General features: G+C 41.9%; 1 protein-coding gene across 5 annotated transcripts in view; it reads left to right on the forward strand.

Moving 5' to 3' along the window:
- The window catches only part of DENND4A (DENN domain containing 4A), a 518,288-nt gene extending 499,514 nt beyond the window's left edge, over positions 1-18,774 (forward strand). For all 5 annotated transcript variants that reach the window (XM_069222901.1, XM_069222904.1, XM_069222905.1 and 2 more), the window contains 3 exons: positions 13,101-13,263; positions 14,193-14,257; positions 15,549-18,774. In XM_069222901.1, the coding sequence (XP_069079002.1) occupies positions 13,101-13,263; positions 14,193-14,257; positions 15,549-15,685 (365 nt within the window). In that variant the 3' untranslated portion in view covers positions 15,686-18,774. The remainder of the gene's footprint in view (positions 1-13,100; positions 13,264-14,192; positions 14,258-15,548) is intronic.
- The last annotated feature ends 776 nt before the right edge of the window (positions 18,775-19,550 follow it).

Below are 19,550 nucleotides of genomic sequence, written 5' to 3' on the forward strand. Positions count from 1 at the left end.
TCCACTGTTCCATGGGAATCCCAGGTTCTTGGGATGAAGGCTAGCATTCCTCACAGGCCTTTGGAGGCACAAGCAGCAGCAGAACAAGGCATCTTTGGCATAGTTGTCGAAGTCAGCAGGCAAGCTGGCAGGGTTGTCGCAGAGTCAATCACTGGTCATCAGTTCTCGGTTTTGCATCTATTTAGGGTCCATCGTCTTCTTTCAGGTCTGCAGGATCTTGTTTTCTGGTGCTCTCCTAAATACTGAATTTAGGGGCATTAGGTAAGTGTAGGGTTGTAGTCAATGGGCTCTTATAAGACCACTTCCTGTGGGGAGTGGGCATAACCCTGTCTCAAGAGTTCCTAGTTCTGCCATTACCAAGATGGCAGACTTTCAGATTTCGTGTCCACATCAGGCAGCTCACCTTAGGGGTAGAACTAATCTCAGTGGTGGATACGCCCTTCTGACTACTAATTTTCCCACCAGTCCAGGTGTCAAATGGGCCGTGGGTGGGGGGCAGCATCTCCTACTTTGAGGGAAGCCAGATCTGCATACCATGGGAGTGAGCAGTTTGAAGCCCCCTGCCTTGGAATTCAGATTTTCATGTCATCCTGTTGGGAGGGGTGTGTTAACACCTCTGCCAGAGCAGCTTTGTTCCTGACTGCCAGAGAGAGGAGTCTCACTCAGCTAGCACCCCAGCAGTTGGCTTCCTAGATCACTTACTATGTCTGAGAATCAACAATGACATGGCAGGGGCATATCTGCCCATATGTCCATACAGGTAATATAATGCACCCTACCTTGGGGCTGGAAGGCCTGCTGTAGGGTTGACTTACATATATTGCATGCAGTGTAAGTGGGCAAGGCAACACCGTCTGTGTGCCATGTTGTGTTATTACTTTTAGATGCACCAAGACACGCAGCCTGCAATTGCAGTATGCATTTACTAGGGACTTACAGGAGTGCCAAAGGTAGTGCCAATTGGAGAAAATGTTTACAGTTTTAGGGAAAGATCTGGCACTGGGGGCCTGGCTAGCAGAACCCAATCAATCAATCAGGTATTTACAAAGAGCAGCTTATCGCCTGGAGGGTCTCAAGGCGCTGGAGGGAAGGATGTGTATCAGTCGAAGAGCCAGGTCTTGAGGTCTTTCCTGAACTGGATCAGCGAGGGTGATTGCCTGAAGTGGAGAAGGCATCGTGTTCCAGGTCTGCACAGTGAGTTAAGAGAAGGATCTTCTCAGGCTGAGTTCTTGGAGAGGAGGTGACAGCCAGCTGAGTGGAGCTGTCTAATGGGAGTGTAGAAGGAGAGGCGGTGGTTAAGGTAGGTGGGTCAGATGTTGTATAGGGCCTTGTATGCATGTGAGAGGAGCTTGAAGGTGATTTTTTTTGTTGACCGGTAGCCAGTGGAGGTCTCTCAGGTGTGCGGTGATGTGGCTATAGTGGGGGATGTCCAGGATGAGTCTAGCGGCGGCGTTCTGGATTCTCTGGAGTCTTGTTTGGAGTTTCTTAGTGATGCAGGAATAGAGTGCATTGCCGTAGTCAAGCTTACTGCTGATGAGTGCCTGGCTGACTGTTCTTCTTGCCTTCATGGGGATCCATTTGAAGATCTTTCGGAGCAGGTGAAAGATATGGAAGCACAAGGATGAGATGGCATTGACTTGGTGGGCCATTGAGAGCAAGGAGTCAAGGATGATGCGAGGTTGCATGCATCGTCGGTGGGGTGCGGGGGGCCATGAACTGTGGGCTATCAGTGTCAGGAGTCGACTCAGGCAGAGGGGGTGGATACCAGGATGAGGACCTCAGTCTAGTCAGAGTTGAGCTTGAGATAGTTGGCTCCCATTCAGGTGGGGACTACCTTCATTTTGTTGTGGAAGTTGTTCTTACCTGTTGATGGTTCGTAGGTGAGGGAGAGAATCAGCTGGGTGTTGTCGGCATAGGAGACGATGTTGAGACCATGGTGTCTGACAATGTTAGCAAGCAGGGTCATGTAGATATTGAAAAGGGTGGAGCTCAGGTAGGAGTCCTGGGGACTCTGCAGCTGGCCTCCATCAGTTACGAGGTGAATGGTGGGAGCCTGACTCTCTGGGTTCAGCCGGTGAGGAAGGAGCCAATCCACTGAAGGGCTTGCCACGGATGCCGGTGTTATGTAGTCTGGTGCAGAGGGTGGTGTGAGAGATAGTGCCGAAGAGGTCAGGAGAATGAGAGCTGCTGTTTCGCCACGGTTGAGGAGGGTGCGGATGTCATCCGTGACTGCGAGGAGTGCAGTTGCAGTACTGTGGTTGCTCCTGAATCCAGATTGGGAGGGGTCCAGGATGTGGGTGGTCTAGATGAATTCTGTGAGCTTGGGCATTGATGGCCTTCTCAATGACTTTGGCTGGGTAAGGGAGCAGTAAGATGGGTCTGTACTTTTTCGGGTCGGTGGAGGGCTTCTTCAATAGAGGGTTGATCTCGGCATGTTTCCAGTCTTCCCGGAAGGTTGCGGACTCGATGGAACAGTTGATGGTGCTGCACAGTTCTTGGACGAAGAGGGCGCCCACTCAGTTGAAGGTGTGGAACTCAGTGCACTTTGTCAACATCGCTTTGAATATTAAGCAAAAAATGGGGATGACCATGTCAATAAGGGGCATTTTCCTAGAACATTTTACTCAATTCTTTTTTCTGGCTCCTGCTGACAAGATCCTTGAGCAGAACTCTGCTTTTTAAGACTTTTTTTCTCTCAAACTTTTTCATCTGTTGCTTTATAAAGTGATTAACTGATCGTCCTTAAAGGCGTAGTGTATTATTCAATGTTTTTCTGCCAAGAAATATGTCTGATTTTTTTAAAGATCCCATCTTTTTGCGTACTGCCCAGAGTGTGGCAGAGAAATGGCAAAGACAGACCCGCACAGGATCTGTATTCTATTTTTGCCAGTTTCTCATAATCCCAAGATGTGTCATCACTGTAAGACCCTTTCAAGGCACACTTGGAGGGGAAGATTGAAGATTTGCTTTAATGTCCAAATGGAGCACAGCAAAAGTAAGATTAGCTGGCTGGAGAGACTTCAGAAGGGTAAGGAGAGACTGTTCCTGCTACCAATGCCACTGTGTCACGATCTGAGGACTCTCGCAGAAGGAAATCCAAAAGGAGATGATCTGGTGAAAAACAACATTCCCTTTCGATGTCAAAGATAAAGACGTCGAGAAAAAGTATAGCATCTACTTGCTTGGTGTCAGGAGCTAGTTCAAGGAAGAGAGCACTGTTGACACCATGCGACTTTGAGAACTTTGACATTGAGACATCATACAACTTCTCTGACCAAGACAGCGAAGTGGCTTTCACGGATGAAAGTGCACAGACTTACATCAGACTCTGACTCAGATTATTCGTAAGTCTGTTACCCATCAATGCTGACTTCTGCAGTGACCATTCCAGATTTACCAACACATCAGGCACCAATGGAATCCACTCCTCCACATTCATCTCCCCTCAACCAGTGATTCCAGATATACTTCTGCTGCCAATACCATCAGCTACTCCTCGGCCACCACAGTCCTCTGTATCATTGGCACCTACACCAATGCACCATTGATCTCACTCCCATCAGACCAGAACTCTCAGCCGTAGGTCAAGATAGAGATCCCACTGTCCGCGTTGCTCAAGATTTCACAGACATTCACTCTGTAGATGGAGAATATATTCTACATCAGGATCGATATCCTCACAATCTCGTCATACCACATCTTCTTCAGGACTATATTGGTAAACTTTAACAGATTCTCCCCCAGCGAGCATATCTCCCATGGATGATATTAACACCTTCCAGGAGGTACTTATTAGGAGTGCTAATAAATTAAATATTGATTTACCGACTACTGCTGCATTCACGTCTGTAATTTTTTTTAACACTTCATCGACGATCTGCAGCTAGACCTTTGATATTTTTGGTTCCAGGTCTCTTAGAACCAGCTATGGAGCAGCTTGTTTCTTACACAGGCTTCTGTAAAGGCACCATCACACCTACATAAAAAAAAACACAGACCAGCAGAACAGTATCCATTTGTTTTGTTCGTTCAGATCCTATTCCAGAATTTGTCGTCATCTCAGTTGCTCGGAAAACTTCAAGCCACAGTTCATCATCTACTGTCCCGTCTGACTCGGAAAGCAAAGAATGGGATTAGGTGGGCAGAAAAGTCTATGGGACTTATGAGGCTTCTTTGAAGCTGGTAGCATAACTGCTCTCCTAGGGCATTATGATAGGTCTCTGTGAGATTCCATTCAACAATTCTTGATGTTGTTCACAGAGATAAGCATCAGGGCTTCCAACAAATTGTCAATAAAGGCATAATGTGTCAAACCAGGTCATCAGTGCTGCAGCTGATTCCTCCACTCTAGCAGCAAATGGCTACTGTCGTGATGTAGCACTTTGGCACTTTTCTTGGCTGAGACTCACAGGATTGAAACCTGAAGCCCATCACCGAATTCTGATCCTGCTGATTTCAGGAAACCCCTTATTTTGTTCTAATGCTGATGAGATGTCTCAAATGAAATCCGAGCTTTACACTTTGAAAGCTGTCAGATTAGAGAAAAGACAGGAATGTAGGAGACATTCCTATTATGCCCTATTGCCGCTGGTACTTGCACCAGAGGGTTCAGATGCCCCTCATTAACTTCAAGCACAACAGTGACAACAATGAACATGTCAACCAACATCAGCAACAGCGCAGTCGTCCAAGGGGCAGAGGAGGTGAGCTATGATGTGCTCAAGCCATTAAACCAACCGGTGGCAAAAAATGAGTCCTCTCTTCCCCCTCCTCTGTACCTACTCCGGCTGCGGGAAGTATGGCATCTTATCTACAAAAGCGTTAAAAAAAAGGCCATCAACAAATGGGTTCTGAATACTATATAACATGCATACGTTCTCACATTCATGTGCCCTGAAACTTCCGTTCCACTAAAGAAACCATCCCTCTTCTATCGAAAAAGAAGCCTCTATCCTCTTGCAGTAACATGCAGAGGGAAAAGGTCCTCTCTCATCTGAGAGGTGTGGGAATTTGTTCTTGCTATTTATTTATGTAAAACAAATTACCAAAAAACAAGTACAGACCCATTTCAGACCTAAAGAAAATATACAAGTGGATTTGCAAAGATAAATTCTAAATGTTGCCTCTTCATCAAATCTACCCACAGTTCTATCAATGGGGCTGGTTATGTTCAATAAATCTACAAGATGCCTATCTTCCCATCTCAATAGTAGGTTGCTAATCTGTTCTTTGCTTATGATTATTAATGGATATCCCATTAGAGAGAAGGAATGGTTTCTCACCTGTAATCCTGGTTCTCTCTCAGGGGAGTCTTCATTGAAATCATAAGCAACACCTCCTCGTTCCTGAGGGAAGAGATAAAATAAGTATAACTCTGTTCTGCTAATTCATTTGTTAAAAAGAACAGATTAAACTGTGACCTGCAGGGCATGATGGGGCTCTGGAGGTCAGAGTGCCCTTAAAGACGTAGTGTCCTATTGTCATTGTTTTCAGTGCTGCAGCCTGTACAGCTACATTGTCATATATTTCTTGTGTAAAAAGAAGTAAAATGAGTTTTTGAAGGATGTTTTTAACCCCTCGGGTGCCCTGGACGCAAGGGGGGGCAGAAAGCCCACCAGAGACCAGGTAAGATTTTTTTTTTCAAAATAAGAGGGTGGGGGTATTGCCATACCCTCACCCCAAATAAATGGGGCCGAAGTTGTTCTGCCCACCAGTGGGCAGATGGGGCAATTACCCCCAGTCCGCATCCAGGGGGAGGGGGTAACAGTCTTTCAGCTCCCCCCCGCACATTAAAACATCTCATCCCATGTGAAGCAAGAGGACATTTGATTATTTTGGGTTTTGGTTTTACATTTGGGCCATGAGAGCTTGGCTAACTCTCAAAATCGTCCCACTTGGAAGGGTGAGTGAGGCCTGTACTTTTTGGACCTTGGGACGCTGCCATGTAGAAAAATCCACGAGCCCTAGACACATCTGAAAACTAAACACCTGGGTGAGTCCAGGGTGGTGTGCTTCACATGCACCCGCACCATTTTCTTACCCACAATGCCCTACAAACCTCCATCTTGACTGGAAATCACACATTTTTGTGCTGGAACCTTCCGGAGTTTGCAGGAATCCACAAACTTCCTACAACCCAGCATTGTCTCATCTATATCGATAAAAATTCTGCTGCACTTGTCAGCATAAAAATTATTTCTTTCAAACTGCCCTTTTGGACCCACTTTGGTTCCCCCTCAATTTCGACCTGTTTTTTGGCTCTTCCCTGTCACAGGCACTTGGCCCACCTACACAAGTAAGGTATCATTTTTACCGAGAGACTGAGGGGAACTTTGGGTGGTAGGACATTTGTCCTGGTGCGGTGATCCCACATAGAAATGTGGGGAAAATGTGATGTTTTAGCTAACATTGAGGTTTGCTGAGGATTCTGGGTAAGAAAACACTGGGGGATCCAAACAAGTCACACCTCCGTGGACTCCCTTGGGTGTCTAGTTTTCAGAAATGTTTGGGTTTGGTAGGTTTCCCAAGATGGCTGCTGAGCCCAGGACCAAAAACGCATGTGCCCCACCTCCCCCCACCCCCTAAAAACAGGTAGCTTTGTATTTGATAATTTTGATGTGTCCATGTTGTGTTTTGAGGTATTTCATGTTGCGGGCGGCAGTCCTACCCACACAAGTGGGGTACCATATTTATCGGGAGATTTGGGGGAACGCTGGGTGGAAGGAAATCTGTGGCTCCTCTCAGATTGCAGAACTTTGTCACCAAAATGTGGGGAAAAAGTGTTTTATTGGCCAAATTGTGAGGTTTGCAAAGGATTCTGGTTAACAGAACCTGGTGAGAGCCCCAGAAGTCAACCCATCTTGGATTCCCCTAGGTGTCTAGTTTTAAAAAATGCACAAGTTTGGTAGGTTTCCCTAGGTGCCGGCTGAGCTAGAGGCCGAAATCTACAGCTAGGGACTTTGCAAAAAAACCCATCAGATTTCAATGTAAAAATATTGTCCGAGTTGCATTTTCTGTCACGAGCATTAGGCCTACCCACGCAAGTGAGGTACCATTTTTATCGGGAGGCTTGGGAGAACACATAATAGCAAAGCAGGTGTTATTGCCCCTTGTCGTTCTCTACATTTTTCCTTCCATATGTAAGACAGTGTGTAAATAAGACATCTATTTGAGAAATGCCCTGTAATTCACATGCTAGTATGGGCACCCCGTACTTCAGAGATGTGCATATAACCACTGCTTCTCAACACCTTTTCTTGTGCCCATTTTGGAAATACAAAGGGTTTTTTCTTGATACCTATTTTTCACTCTTTATATTTCAGCAAATGAATTGCTGTATACCCGGTATAGAATGAAATCCCATTGCAAGGTGCAGCTCATTTATTGGCTCTGGGTACCTGAGGTTCTTGATGAACCCTCAAGCCCTATATATCCCCACAACCAGAAGAGTCCAGCAGATGTAACGGTATATTGCTTTAAAAAATCTGACATTGCAGGAAAAAGTTACAAAGTACAATATGAACAACAAATGGCTGTTTTTTTCACCTCAATTTCAATGTCTTTTTATTTCAGCTGTTATTTTCTGTAGGAAACACTTGTAGGATCTGCACAAATTACCCCTTGCTTAAGTCAGAATTTGTCTACTTTTCAGAAATGTTTAGCTGTCTGCGATCCAGCATTGGTTTCACACCCCTTTCTGTCACTAACTGGAAAGAGGCTGAAAGCACAAAAAATAGTACAAATGGGGTATGTCCCAGTAAAATGCCAAAATTGTGTTAAAAAATGTTTTTCTGATTCAAGTCTGCCTGTTCCTGAATGCTGGGAAGATGGTGCTTTTAGCACCGCAAACCTTTTGTTGATGCCATTTTCAGGGACAAAACCACAAGCCTTCTTTTGCAGCCCTTTTTCCCATTTTTTGGAAAAAAACACATTTTCGCTGTATTTTAGCTAATTTCTTGGTCTCCTTCAGGGGAACCCACAAACTCTGGGTAACTTTAGAATCCTTAGGATGTTGGAAAAAAAGGACGCAAATTTGGCGTGGTTAGCGTATGTGGACAAAAAGTTACGAGGGCCTAAGCGCAAACTGCCCCAAATAGCAAAAGAAAGGCCTGGCACCCGAAAGAAAAGGCCTGGCAGCAATGGGGTTAAAAAGTCACTTTTTAAGTTTTTTCTAATGACTTTGAAAGGCTTAAGCCTTCTTTCTTCCAAATTGTAAAGTCATTAAATATTATTGGTAATATAGCCTGTTTTAAGGCTGCAAAATTAAACATTTGTGATCTACCTCCTGGCCTTTATGAAGCAAGGCAAATTAAAGACTTTAAAAGAACTGCTCTGGGGTCCCTGCACGTGGGCAGAGCTATTCAGTGCTTGTGATTTCCATGGAGATTCCCCTGAGAGAGATCAAGGATTACAGGTAAGAAACCATAACTTTTGCCTCCAAAGATGTAGTATTGCAATTCAGGAGGGAGGTAGATAGTCTTATGCTATATGTATTCTAAAGGGAGTTGTTGCATGTGCCATGGATAATGGTATTCTACTTTAGTGTTTCATTGTGGCAGGATAATATATTTTTATTTGCTTTTGCTAGCCAAGCACTGCGCCACCATGCAGGACATTTGCAAATAAATCAATAGCAGCTTTGATTTATTTATTCTAAAGATAATCAACAACAATTTTAAAAGCTTGTAGGATGTTATATTTTGATGCATTGGCAGTGTTTAGGTCAAGAGATCATTTGGATATAATATCCTGGCATCTGATGTTGAAGCAGAGGCAGGCATTCGTAGTTTTATCGACATATATACATTTACACAACTGACATGTATTGCCACCCGGAACTTGTAGCTGAATAATCTCCTCTTTTATCTTCTGCCACCCTTATCGTAATTTGTTTTAAACCACTGATTTGTGCTGTTTTACCATAGTCTTTAAACGTGCAAAACATAATTTTCTCCCTTTGCTGCACTGAATTAGTTATGAACTTAGCCTCAAATTCTCTTTAGAATTTACTTTCAATATCAAATGATGGAATAGCTTTCAACATCCTGTTTTTATGTATCCATACTTGATAAATATCTGCAAAGCCTTATTGTAGTGAAAGGTAGTCATGATGCTGTGTGTGTCTTAGTGGTTGTATTAAATATCAAATAAATAACAGAATTAGTGTTTTGTGAAGCACTAGGACTGGGCCATCATTTATTTTGTCAGAAAAGACAACATCCCTATAAACACATACTATCATTCAGAAATATGAAAATAGAGGTCACATGGTGGCGTTTTGGACTTAAGTCGATATTATCAGGTGTCAGCCTGACTCCCCTTTTGGTAAATGACCAAAATAAAAAAAAAATGTTTTTATCAAACGTGCTTTCTGGACCCAACCAATAGATGGCACAATTCTGAATCTAGAATAGACTGAAGGTGCAAAATTAAATGTACACATCATTGTCGTGTTTCTTAGCATCCTTAAGGCAAGCAGAATAAAGAGCCATCAAGGTCGATTCTCAATTAATTTTGTGTGCTCATTTGGGTGTATGTGTAGACACCTCCAAAAATGTGTACATATTTGAAATAAAAGCTTTTGTTTCAGGGACCCATGGTCAAAATAAATCTTAGGCCAGTAGTGTTTTTTGTTGTTTTTTTTTTTTACTGCAGCTATCTGCAAAGATGGATAAAACAGTGCCTCAGTTATATATAATGGAACACCTGTCTTTCATCTAAACTGAAACGTTGTCTGCATTGGATAAAAAGCTTATTCATGCCTCCCAAGATTTTATCAAAGAGCATTGTACAGGCTTCCTCCCATCACTTATGAAAAGGCCAATGGTGTTGCTCGGCTAAATTTGTTCGAGAACTGAATTAAAGAATAGGGTGATTGAAAGAAGGCTGTCCCACCACTAATTATCATTGTATACCGTAAATCTATTGCAGAGCTTATTATTTAGAATATTTAACAATTAGAGGACTTTTCTGTTCTTAGGAGCTAACCGATGACCCACAGTGCTCTCCCTGGTCAGTCTAAGCCCACGGTTATTATTTGTTGACCATTCCCTACTATTTTCGGTTGTTCTGCCTGGTAGAATAGTTTGAAATCAGTGATGCGATTTGGGCTTCTTTAGAAGTCATAATCTCAGTCATTTCTCTTTCTCCCAGAAAATGTAGACACAATTATTTGCACCTGGTCAATCGAAAGGTCCTTAAACAAGTACAGAACATGGAGCAAAACATTAATTCTGACTATGTCACTCCTACCTGTTCATGACACAAACAGTGGTGTTCATTTTTTAAGGTCTCATTTTAATATGAAAGTCAGGGTGGGAAATTAGCCCTGTGTAGATCCGAGGCCATCAGTTATACCTATAGTTAGGAGATAGATGTTGATACCCAGCCTAAAGGATTCCAACTTCTGGTAATGGACATTGCCTTTGCTCCGATTTTTAATTCTCAGTTTTCCCATGGCAGTTTCAAAACCTGGCATCTCTCCTTTTACCATTCCAAAGATGATTAGATTAAGCATTTTCTCATCCATTTTCTCTGAATTTAATCATCCCCTCTTGTGCAGAGAATCCAGAGCAGACATCTGTAGTGGAAGAAAAGGGGCAAGAGTGAAACCTTACCTTAGAGTAAACTTTGGAAGCATACCCTTCACCCTAGAGGTTAATTATGGACTGCAGAATTAATAATAAAAAATAGTTGTTTAAAAGGCAAGATGAGAAGGCAGAACACACTCCATGGAATTAAGTATTTGTGTAAAGAAGGCACAGTCTGCCCTATCAAAAGCTTTGTTAGCATCAAGACTACAAGAATTGTATTCCCTTGAGTGTTTTCCACCAGTTGGAACTATCATGGGAAGTAAACATTTTAATAAATAGGTATGTGTCAGTAATGACAATGAGAGTGAATGGCCTGTAGGAAGCACAATGTTGAGAAAAAATGAACTATCACCCTCGTACATAGATGCAGTTTGCATATAAAATATCAGAAAAGAGGTATCTAAGGCTGTCGATCTAGAGACGAACAGCGATGCAAACATTGTTTAAGATCTCCATGAAACCCCTTCACCGGATGTGAAGCTTCCATGATGGGAGACAATGAGGGGGTCTTCCAATACTGAGGCTGTAATTGGAGAGGCTTCCTCCCGCATCCCCTAACCTATGGTTCCCAAGCCCCATTTAGTGTGTAGACGTTACCATGTTTCAACAACGGAGTTTCATATGGCTCAGCTTTTGGGAAACCTTGACCATGCAGTCCATCTGCCATAAATATGCCAGATCGCAGTTGTGCGTGCCCTTATGTTTTTAGGGTGGGAAGCCTGCCTCTACTTTTTCCTCCTCTGGGCCATTATGGCAAACATGGTGGATCCAGATAATGAAATTAAAAAAAAAAAAATTCTGGACCTGCAGAGAGACCTTCCTCTGTGTGTCAGGGGCATTGGGTTTGCCTTTGAGGCAAACAAATGCCAAGCACTGAATCAACGTGGCATCCTGGTTGGCATTCATTGTGTTAAAAGTGGATCTGACACCCTGGACAGCATCTGAGTCCAAGGTCCCCTTTCTGCTGCTGAAAAGACACAAGCTGCACGTCAGTCAGTTAGGTAACCTGGAGTTTGGGAGGGATTGGGTAAGTGAAGTTCCACCCATCATAGATTTCTCCATATCCTCCAATTTCTCCTCCTGTTTTAAGAAGTGTTGGACAGCCAGGGTGATGATTTCTGGAAAATATGTTTTCTAAAATGTAATCTTTAACCTATGTGTTAGAAGGGCCCTGCTTCTAATATCAAACTTAATTGATTTCTAATTAAGGTGAAGCAGGGTCAGTTCCGCTCTGTTACCTTAGGATTGTAGCAGTTACCTAATCCCCAAAATCCTTCCTAAAGCGCCAAGCCATACTGTGCACCATTAAACCAGGTTTAATTGATGTGATTCAGATTCCAGTTTTTAAGAGTATCAAACATCTGAAGCAAAAGTAAGTTAAACATCAATAAGCTTGCCACTAAGAATTGGCTCAAAAACACCCCACACTGGTTTTGAGAACTTCTTCCCACTCACTCATGATGCTGGAAATATTGTTGAATCTTGTTCTTTGCTTCATCCTCAAAGACTGGGTTGCAGATGACACCTGTTTCCTCTTCTTCCGAGATAAAGATTTCAAGGGATGTGAGGCCAACCTGGGCATGGTCAGAAATCCCAATTATCCCATTGTCCGAATGTTAAAAATCAGGTACCAGTGCCTTAATTATTAAGAGATAATCAATATTCTACTCCTTCCTGGGAACATGAAAAGTGAAGGCATTGTTCTGTGAAACTGGGTTTTGTTCTCTCTAAAGAGCTCTAAGACCCAGGACAAACAACATTGATTCTAATAATCAGGAAGACATGTCCCCTGTGGATCTACCAACAGGTCACCACAAGTATCATTGAAGTCTCCAGTTAATGTCATTTCACCCAAAGTAAGTTCAGATAAACTCTATAGAAATAAAAGTAGAAAACTATCCTGACATAATTATTGGATGTAATCAGTAGCCACAGTCATCTTTCTTCACTATATTCTCTCTTTATCCATATGCAGATGAGTTGTATGACACAGAAATAGCATGTATCAAAAGTGACTGCTCATTGCAATGTAGATGCATTTCCTGGAGCGTATGTCAAAATAACTCCAGATGTGTAACCCCCTAGTTAGGAGCCAAGATTCGTGACGTTTAGTGATACCTTTTAACCATCGTAGTTCATCACACCACACATCCTCTACATACATCTCATTACCGAGCGTTAAAATGGGAGTTTATAAAAAATACTTGAAATAACTTAGCAAATTATATACACTGGAAATAAACAAAAGGTAGAACTGACAGCTGTGAGTCAGCAACAAAGTACCCTTCCACTTGTTGGGGTGATTTAGTGAACATTTTCAAAGCAGCAGCAGCTTCAACTCGGGTAGCATGGCATAGGGGTGGGATTTCTTGGCAACCACCAACTGGAGGCGATGTCTAGCTGCATATGTTATATGTGTGTTATTGTCTACTGATCAAGTTGTCTTCATGTTCCATGATGTTTTTGTGCATTTATAATACATCCTTTTTTTTTTTTTTTACTTTGCAGCCCCAAAGTACCCCCTTGTTCATTTTCCTCAAAGAGAGGAAGAAGCCTTCAACCAGGGCCTCTTGAAGAACATGGTGAACAGCATCCAGATGAATGATGTACATCAGCCCATGACTCAGATGTTAGAAATTCTCAGCAAATCCTCAAATTTAAAACGTCAAAGGTAAAGCAGACCTTTGCCTAAAAGACAATTGTTTGCAGCTTAACATGGCCAGCACCGTCTAGTGTTGTGATGTTTCAGAGGTGCACTAGAAAAAACATGTGCATTACAGCTTCCTTGTTGATGTCAAACAAACTATGACCAAACTGATCTTAGTAGATAACCGCAATTATTTGGAGTGGGTGTTTGGCTGAAATCTGGTATGTTGCTATACTGGTGGCCCAAATTTAAATAAATCCCTTGTTGGAGGTAATAGCTTCCCATCAGCTGTTTGTCATGTGCTCTAACACTAGTGAAAGGACCATCTAATCTTTGGCAGAAGAGCTCCTTCTATAGACACAGAACAGTAGCAATGGGACAAAGTCAACTTAAGCCACTACTCCATTCTTAATGGCGGATAAGAAAGAGGGGGTTAATGCTTGTTATGTGAAGTCAACATTATATATATTTATTGGTTTCTGATCGATGGGTGGTGAGGTGAGCTTTCAGTGCATTTGTGAAATCGAGAAAAATGAGAATGCATTCTGTATGTCAAATACTGGCAGTTTTAAAATCAGTAAGAAAACAGAACCATCACTCCTGGACCCAGAATACTATTTCTAAAGTATTTGTGACCCCATGAATACTCGGAATAGTAAGAATTATCATTCAGTATGTGAATGGTGAAAGCATTGGTTTATTTTTGTTTTAACCTCAGCAAAGGGGCATGTTTGATCATTACCAAATGTAAAACATGAATAGCATTGAAAAGGTTTCAGAATACGGTTATGAGTTCACGAGGTCCTGAAACGGAGTAAGAGAATGTTAAAATGTCAAAATTGGGTGTCAGTCTTCTTACCTTGTGGAGAATCTACAAATATTTCTTGATTTTGTTATTTTTATTTTTTAAAGTTTTTTAAAGAAGTAACCTATTTCTTTCTTCTTTTCCGCAGGAGCTTATATAGAGAAATTTTGTTTCTATCACTTGTTGCTCTTGGGAGAGAAAACATTGATATAGGTAATGTTTTTTTTATGGCTCACCTCTGTCTGAGCACGTTTGTTTACATGTATTGCAAATGTGTGCCTCAGTGTGTATGAAACGGAGAACAATGTGTTAACGCTGTGTATTTTATCTGGGCGAGGCCTTTAGAACTTAGCAAAATACCCCAAATGTTGCTCCTGGAACTGGGCACCACTATTCTAGATTTGGCTTCCAATGCCAGGCACAATAAATCCAGATAATGGACTTAAAATATCCCCTTTCTGCAGGTTGCTGCTCACCTGTGCACCTCGTCATTATGCTTGTTCTCTCCACTCCTTTATAGTGGCTGTTAAAACTTTGCATTCAAATGTCTGTGACTTGAAGAAAGTGTTGCACTTGTCCGCATTGAAGACACATTAAGGTGTATGTCCTATGGCTTACATGTCTGTATGTATTTATGTGAATTGTCTTACCTCCACCCATAGCCCATAACCCCTTCTTTCTCACAAACTGCCTTCAATCCACTCATCTTTTAAACTACTTCTTCTACATCTCTTCACACTACCCATCATTTACTTGAACCAACATACTTCCTACCCCTACTAATGATGTCATCCTCCTCCTCAGTGAGAGCTTCCTCTACACAGTCTATTCAACCCACTAGACTTTTTCTCAGAGTAGCGTATACTCCCCATCCCTGCAACTGATGAAATCTAACTCCCTCCGGTTCCACCACAAGCTAGGATAATGCAGGAGGGTTGTCTTCTGAGAAACAACACTGAACTAACTAAAAACCACTAAGCAACCACTAATTTTAGCATGCCACTCACCATAAAATAATTTAATGGCTCCTCAGGGCTAGTAAGCACTATATAATTGCAGTTACAATACAATAAAATATACCCTATGTCTCTTAGTGCAAAAAACGTAAACTCTGCACGTTTACCAAGCCAAAGCCTGCAATCTATTCACACCAAAGAAATTACCCAAAAGGCTGCTGGGACATCTGTGTTTAAAAAAAAGATCAAGGCAGTGCTTGCAACCTCGCTTCTACGTAAATGTATTGTTCTTATAGATTGCTTATGTAGCAGCCAAATTTGGGTATTTTAGGTAGCTATGAGATCCGTTGACTGGATGCCTTATCAATGAGAAGTAAACTGGAGAGGACACGGCCATGTGGGTGAGATAGAAAGAAAGAAGAGGGCCTGAAACAGATACCAGGTCCATGCGTGATCGCACTTGTATTCAAGTGTTTTGCCTTCATGGGAGGTGGACTACATTCTGGTCCCTAGGAAACAGCAATGACTTCTTTTTTTACCTTTTGCAGATGTTTTTGACAAAGAGTATAAATTGGCATATGACCGCCTCACACCGAATCAGGCGAAGTTCACACACAACTGTGACCGACCACCGAGTACTGGGGTTATGGAATGTCGGAAGACCTTTGGACAGCCATATCTTTAAATTTCGTGATTTTAGGTTCGTATGTTTTGTAGTGAACCTGCTTTAAAAAAGCACTTCTGCCTCCATGAGCATTTCAATCTTCGGCTGGCGACTGTCGGATTCAATTCAAGGTTCTTGTTGTGGTTGGTGCTGAATATTTACACTTGAAATCATTTTCAGACCTCATCTAGTACTGTTACGTCATGTGAAAAGTGAACTTTTTAAATGCTGCAAAATCAGCCTTGGTGTTACCATCGTTCAGCAGAGTCTGATTCGTCAAGGCAAGTTGTGATTTATTACTGGCGAGATAGACAAATGAAAGACTAATGCTGATGCTGCCAGATCTTACTGCGAATGGAGGCTGGATGGAAAGTCTGACTGAAGAAATCTAAGCAAAGCACTATGAAATGAAATTTTCATCAGTTTACACATTTTAATGAGCTAAACCCACTGCCAGGAGCAGGAAGAACTTTAAAAACAAACATTGAACTAAAAGGCCCTTCTGTTCAGCACCTTAGGGAGCATAGTTGGGTCAGTGTGAGAGCGTGATTCTGCCTTTAAAGATGATGGCCTGATTCCAGTACGACTTCCAGTAGGCTTTAAGATTATTTTTTTCTAGGAAAGAGTTTTGAGCAAGAGACTATCAGAATGTACATATTTATTAAGGTTTGTAATTGATTTAGACTTTTATGTGCAAAACAGTGGGTTTTGTTTGGGGCAATAATTGCTTTACAAACCATATTTATACTACTTCAAACACGCTTTCACAGTGCATATCTTACAACAGACACTTTAAACTGATATTGTCTCTGATAAAATTCAGAATCCTAATTTTTCAAGTTTGCTGAGTCAGACAGCATCTCGTTGAGAAATGGTCTAGGTACTCTTGTTTCTGGCAGATGCAGGTTTGACGGACCCATGTCAAGCACCTAATCCCCAACGGCTAGCTGGCACACGTTCCATGAAATATTGGCTTATATGTATGGGGGGAAACCAAAGGCATGTATCTAGCCCCCAGTCGTGATCTGCTGTAGCTAGAAGTGTTGCAGGCAACATTTCTCTGAGCCAGAGGGTAAAAATGTATATTTATTCTTTCAGAGTTGTTTTTAAACGGACAAGCAAAATGAATAGAAAATGTACTGTGATTTTTAAAAAAGATCTTAGCTGGTACCCTGTTGCTTGACAGCAGTACATTATGTCTAAGGCCTAAAAATTAGGCATATTAGTGACACCCCGTCCCAAAATGGAGACCATGTGTCCTTCAAGCAAAAACAAAAAATCGGGGGAAACAGACTGCAAACAGAGAATTTGGAAGTGGATTTTATAGAAGCCGTTTCTGCACGGATAGCTGTACGTTAAAACAAATTCCATGTGTAAATATGTATTTGAATACCGGGCAAGAATACGGAGCAAGAGGGTGTTCTCAAATGTCATTGCAAGTTTACAGAATGAAGTTGAAACACTAGTTGCACAGGCCATGCACTGGCTGGGCAGAACGCACATTGCCCAGTCAGCCCATTCTCCAGTTTTAACTGTGGAAGTTGATGTCCAGATCCCCATGGAGTTTGAAGCTGCACAGATGTGTGAAATGGGCAGTTGCCCTGCCTTTCTCCCTCCATTTAATTAAAAATGGCAAATTAAACGAGGCAGAAGATTCACACCGGAGGCTGAATTATACCATCTGATTGGCGCAGTTCACCTTATCTCAAAATTGTTCAACTGTCGGTGACAAGACCACATTGGTTAGTGGATAACTATGAAACCTGGTTTGCCTTTAGAAATGCTCATTTTCACATCACGAGCCCAGGGCATACAGGACACTGCTTATCAATGCTGAATTTGCTTTCACTATTTGAATGTATTGGTCAAGTGGTGTGCAAATGCCATCTGTAATGTGCTTGCTCATACTCCTTCCTGTAATGATGTGGCAAAATTCCTGAGCACAATTTACCAATCTGTCATGATTCCCGGGAATCTCGGATGCCGTTCTTGCACCAACCTGAGCTAATGGTTTAGCTCCTTGGCTCTCCAGGCAAGCTGTCCATCGTGTCTCAGTAAGATCATTGTGCAGGTCCATGTCTTTAGAGATGCAATAAATGTCATATCTGTCATGTACTTTGCCAACTACCAGTGAAATTGAGAGTGCTGTATACATGATCCTGGTAGGAGTGTGTGTTCCCCCCATTACTTATCCATAAATATACAGATGCTCAACCCATCCACATTTGAATCAGTCTAATTTCAAATACAGTCAACATTTCTGGAGCACTCGAAGTATCTAAAGCAGTAAGATGTGAGCATTCGTGTCCAGATCAAATATTTCAACATAAATATATGATTCTCAGAAGCAAGTGTCAAACTCAGGGAGGCAACAGGGACTGGCCAAGCATCATGATGTTTCCAGGTGTGAGACTGTCAACAATTGTAGGCAACTTGGAAATGCACAAAAATGCACTGTTACTGCTGAAGGTTGAAATTCTCATTGAAACCTTCTTCAGAAGTGCTTGGATTTTCTTTTGATAGTATTCAGCACTTTAAAAGGTTGTAATAAATTATCACATTGAGTTGCCTCACCCTGGTCAGCTCTCTGTTTCTACCCTATAGGCACCTTCTTTCACAGCCCCAGTGTCCATCTATCGGCATGTCCTGCTCCCCTGTTCAATTTGTTAGACTGTTGGGCTCTGAATCGATTTCACTTTTGACCTCCTCCTTCACAAAGCTCTTGGGGCCATACAGACAAAGCATTTTTTGCCGATACAAATGGCCCGTTTTCCAAAATTGGGCCGTTGGCGGCAAAAATGTTTTTCCGAATGTACAAACACCCAAACTGCGATTCTCCAGAATTACAATTTTGGTGTAGAAATCACTATTTGGAAGGACCATGTTTAGGGTGACCCTTCCAAATAACGATTTCCAGTGTTACCTACCAAAGTTTTGCAACCGAAATGTAATCACAAAACCTTGATATTTTACTACTAACTCAGAGTTGGTGGTAATGCAGTCGGAAATTGGAAGGGGTCCCCATAGGACCGTTTCCCCTTTGTGAATGTTGGAAAAAAACATTTTTTTTAGAGCAAGCATTGGTCTCACGGACTTCCGCCCACTCCTTAAAAAAAAAAAAAAAAAAAAAAAAAAAAAGGTTTATTTTTGAACGTATCCTGTTTTCCTTTAAGCAACACAAGCTGCAAATGAAAAAAATATATATATTGCTTTATTTAAAAGCAATCACAGACATGTGGGTCTGCTGACCCCAGCAGGCCACAATCTCTGTGATTGCAGCAATTCCTAATGTGTTGCAAATTGCAAACTACCTCATTCATATTCATGAGGTAGGTAAATTTGCGACCCACTTACAAACGCAAGGACAAAACAAAATGTTTAATACATAAGGTCAGTGATTTTCAATTAGTGATTCAGATAAAATTGCTATTTGGAAATTGCCATTTCTTCTATTTGTGCGTTTTGCCCCTTAAAGTATAACCCTGTAGCACACCCCTATAGGCCACTGCTGTTGCTATATGAACCTCAATGTAATTTCTGCTAGCTGTTTAAAAACCACTATTACTTCTACTGCATTACGTTTCTGTCCAGCTTTACACGTATTCCATTATAAACCTACTTCCAGTGGATACACGCATTGTTAAACATGTGCTAGCTACCTGGTATATTCTTATTTAAACCCTTTACAAAATAATGCTCAAAACTTTGGATTCCATTATGTAAATGATTAACACCTGGTTGGAAATTGAGTCGCTGACATGTTAAGTGCATTACTAGATAGCAAATGTGAACCACGTTGTACAGGGGAGCTTCTTTGATTTAGGAAATCATAACATAATCCTTCTCCTGCAACATCATCTGCTAGTTTCAGCAAAAAATGTGATCC

The sequence above is a fragment of the Pleurodeles waltl genome, chromosome 3_1, assembly GCF_031143425.1.
Source record: "Pleurodeles waltl isolate 20211129_DDA chromosome 3_1, aPleWal1.hap1.20221129, whole genome shotgun sequence".
Taxonomy (NCBI): domain Eukaryota; kingdom Metazoa; phylum Chordata; class Amphibia; order Caudata; family Salamandridae; genus Pleurodeles; species Pleurodeles waltl.